The 3891-nt window shown below is 50.3% G+C and overlaps 1 protein-coding gene across 1 annotated transcript; it reads left to right on the top strand.

The window, feature by feature from the left end:
- Nucleotides 1-739: 739 nt before the first annotated feature.
- On the top strand, nt 740-1810 carry LOC115326460. The gene has a single exon (XM_029987339.3). The coding sequence runs from the start codon at nt 740-742 to the stop codon at nt 1808-1810; it is 1071 nt and encodes a 356-aa protein (XP_029843199.3).
- The last annotated feature ends 2081 nt before the right edge of the window (nt 1811-3891 follow it).

Raw genomic sequence — 3891 nt, 5'->3', positions numbered from 1 at the left:
CGATTGCCGCGTATGCGACTTCAGTACACACCGTGCGCCAGTGCAAGTACGGTGCCTGGAGCACGACTTCGACTGGTCTGTTTAGCGTCCTATTTTGCCCATGTTTCGGAAGTGGTCCCGAAGTGGCAACAAATGACGCAATGAACGCCGGATTGTCACGCTGTTGGTTGTCGCGATCCTGGAAGTCGTTCGTGGAAATGCTGGTGAAAAGAACGATCAAACGCGAGTGTCGCCGTCGTCACAGCGTCCCAACTCGTGGCTGCCGAAGCTTCCGTGGACTGATATGCTGAAGAGCGATCTGCAGCAGAACAGGCGTCTGTCACATCCACCATTGGTGCTGTGACGCCACCAGGATCGTTGCCGGCGACAGCATGACACTTCTATGATTCCATCGAGCGGAAATCGTGGGACCACTGTTTTCGGCATGGTAAACAAAGCAGTCGGTGACGCGTTCCAGGCACCATAGTGCCAGTCAAGTAAAAAGCCTAAACTAGGCGGACAGTCAGTCGCTTGGCCACGAATAAAGCTAAGTTTAAAACTGCGGCTTGTCCTGGTCCGCTCCTTCGGTGTCCGTTGTCTCTGTTTGCGCATGCAAGTTTACCCAGTCACCTAAAGCGTACATTTTGCCGTTTATACAGAAACAACAACAAAAGAAGCCTGTCATCGGCCAACAACTCGACGATAAAACGACCTCCGAATAAAATCATGTGACAATCAGAACACCCGGGAAGTTTCCAAAATGAAAAGACTAAAATGCCTCTCGCGGATGGAAGCAGTCCCCAAACTGGGTCATCGTGTATCATCGTGGGCGCAACACCACCATTTCATTCTCGTCATCTCTGTAACTGCAATGATGTTCATTGGTACCTTCTGCGTCGCTTCCATGCTAGCGTTCGAACTCGACCTTCAGCTGGACACGCAGTGGGACGGAAAAGTGGAAGATTTCCAGTACTCCGAAGATGGGACGTACATTGTTCCAAACATCGTGCACTTCATCAGACTCGGCAGTGCATCCTTGCAGTTCGTGGAAGTCGTGTGCGTGCGGGCGGCGTGGTTACAGCAACGGCCCGACCACCTCATGATTCATTGCGACGAGTGCAACGCAACCGTGAACAGTCCCTTGTGGTACCTCATTCGGGACATTCCGGATCTTGTTCTTGAACCTGCCAAGAGACCTACAGAGATCTTCGACGTCAAGTTCAGCTCTCTGCAGCATGCTTCTGACGTAGTCAGGGCTCAGGTGCTGATGAAGTACGGTGGAATATATCTAGATAGTGATGCCTACCTTGTTAGGAACCTGAATCCTTACCGCCGATACGAACTGTCCATGGGATGGTCTCCAGGGGAGTTTGTTGGCACGCAAGTGATTGTAGCCCATAAGAACGCTCGGTACCTGAGACTCTGGTACGAGTCCTACCGTCTCTATCGACCGAGCATATGGTACTGGAACGCCGGAGAGCTTCCCACGAGGAAATTTTTGGCTTTGAGGCCGGATCTCGTGAACCGTGTTGAAGCGGACTTTGGAGTAAGCGAAGACGTGGCGATTACGCTTTACTTGGAATGTAACGACAAGTGGAGGAACTTTTCGGCCTTTCACCTCTTCTTTCGGCATAGGCGTAGGATGGTGCCATCGGATTTTAAGAGGCACAAGGCGGTGACGCTTCAAACTTTGCCCAATTACGACAGAAACTTTGGTCAGATGGCGCGTCTGGTGCTCTCTGGTAGCACGCGGCTTGGCGCGAGCGCGATAAGATGTGTTGAGTGGTTTTCCAAGAACCAACTGGACTATTCTGATCGCAACTGTTTTTGATATTTTGATAAAGAGAAATAGTTGAAAAGAAATACTCTTGCAATATACGAAAGCCATAGTACTTCCGTCTCTCTTCTTTGTATAGTCTCCGGGTTTTCTTTTTGCCTTCCCCTGTCGCCCCCAGTGCTATCATGTTTTATGATTTTTTGTGATCTAAGTCAATACATTTTTTATAGAGCATCTGTTTCTGTCCGGCTATACCCGTAGGGAAATATTAGATATATGTCGGATACGGTTTCGTCTAGCATCAATGAGGCGCCTATGACTTCAACTTGCGCTCGATCAGAGGCACCCACTTTCCAAATGGGCCGGATCTAATCAACTGCTTTGATGGTTCCGGTCGATCCAAAACCATTCCGGCGATTTCAGTCACCATTCTTTTTTGTTTAAAGTTTTTGACACAACGAGTCGCAGGACGGTAATTATAGTCAAACATGACGATTGCAGATTACACCAGGTTCGAGTTATAATCTACTTTATCGCCCAACATAGGCGAACGCCTATTTTTAGACAATGTACCAGCTCTGCTCTACCTGTCGACTTCTCGTCGTCTGCTGGTATACGCCTTCCTATGCTCTGGTGGCCGATTTCGTCTTATATATTGCGTTACAAGTTGTTTATGACTACGATGGACGAAACACATTTAGGTGATGACTCTCCGTCCGACGCGGCGGCTACATTCTGTTCGTTACACCGAGCGCGCTTTACCCGCACAGGGATAGATGGCGCCCAAGTATGGGTTCTCTCCCAAACCCCTGATTTGCAAGGTGTAATTTTTTTTCTCGTTATTGTGCGTAGTTTTAAAGATATCGACGCCTGGATGTTTTGTTTGGGGCGCGGCCAACAAAACCGAAACTGAAACTAGCCGCTCGAGGCCCCGGCAACACTGGAAATCAGCCGCCATGTGAACGTGACGTCATGATCGTTCTCGTTCAACGAGTACGCAGGCCGAGCGCCACTTACCTCTGTTGCGCTAGCTGTCTAAAGATAGGGGGTAAGCTGATTTTGTTTTAATTCTGTATACGTGGTAGTTATCGACCATATGTAGAAAGAGTTAGCGCGTATAACCAAAAGCTAGCGACTGGAAAACCCGTAAACTCGTACGGTGCCGTACTCGGCGACCACCGTCGTGCGTGCGCTATGCCGTACTCGTCGCTTGTATACCCAAAAGCTAGCGACTGGAAAACGAGTGAACTCGTTCGGTGCCGTACTCGGCGGCTGTCGCCGTGTGTGTGGCCTTCCGTACTCGTCGCTAGGCCTAAATTGTCATCTGGGGTCCGTGGATGGAGCGGCGTTGCTTTACGCCGCGCTGCCAGTGACGTACAGTACTGGGGGCCGTCTCGCTTTCGCGCTGCGGGTCAGTCCCAGACACGAAGGTTTGAGGCTCCGGCGCGGGCCGCGGCGCCCGAACCCGACTGCTTTTCGTTCTTTTTTCCTCGGGTGCGTAAAAGCCGAAGTCCAAAGTCCACTCGTGGAACAGCGTTCACCCACACCTTCTCCAATTTCCGGTCCGTCGGACACTTGTGAAAAAGCACCTCCGTGTTGCGCAGAGGGTTGTTTGAGCAGCCCACAGCGCTACACGTTGCACTCGGCATCTTTCGAGGAAAAGCTGGGCAGTCTTGGGCGCACCGAGTTGCTCGCTAAAACGAGTCTTAAAGTCCACACAAGCAAATAAACAAAAGGCTATACCGATATACACGGGCTACAGATAAAAGCAACGGCTAAACACGCCAATCACAAGCCGAAGTAGCGGTGGTAGCGGCTCAAAGAAGCGCACTCCGCGCAACGCCCACACCGGAGGAAAAAAAAGAGAACGATATTGACGTCACGGTCCAATGTTGCTTTAGCGATCGGCAACCCACTGGCCGCTGCTAAGGAGCAGCGGCTCGCGGCGGGTCGCATTTTTGTTATCGGCATTAGTTGAGAATGCGGCGTCCTACGGACGTAGTATTTTGGCCGGAGTCGTATTTTGTGTCACTACAGCGATACCAGTAATTTATTTCATTTTGAGTTTTGGCCGGAGTTGCCATTTAATATATATTAAAAAATATATATCCCATTTTTCGCGAACCAGATGGCGT

Source organism: Ixodes scapularis, unplaced genomic scaffold, assembly GCF_016920785.2.
Source record: "Ixodes scapularis isolate PalLabHiFi unplaced genomic scaffold, ASM1692078v2 PGA_scaffold6__148_contigs__length_123643588, whole genome shotgun sequence".
Classification (NCBI taxonomy): Eukaryota; Metazoa; Arthropoda; class Arachnida; order Ixodida; family Ixodidae; genus Ixodes; species Ixodes scapularis.
The sequence above is the reverse complement of the archived record's forward strand: the minus strand, read 5'-3'. Positions and strand labels throughout refer to the sequence as shown.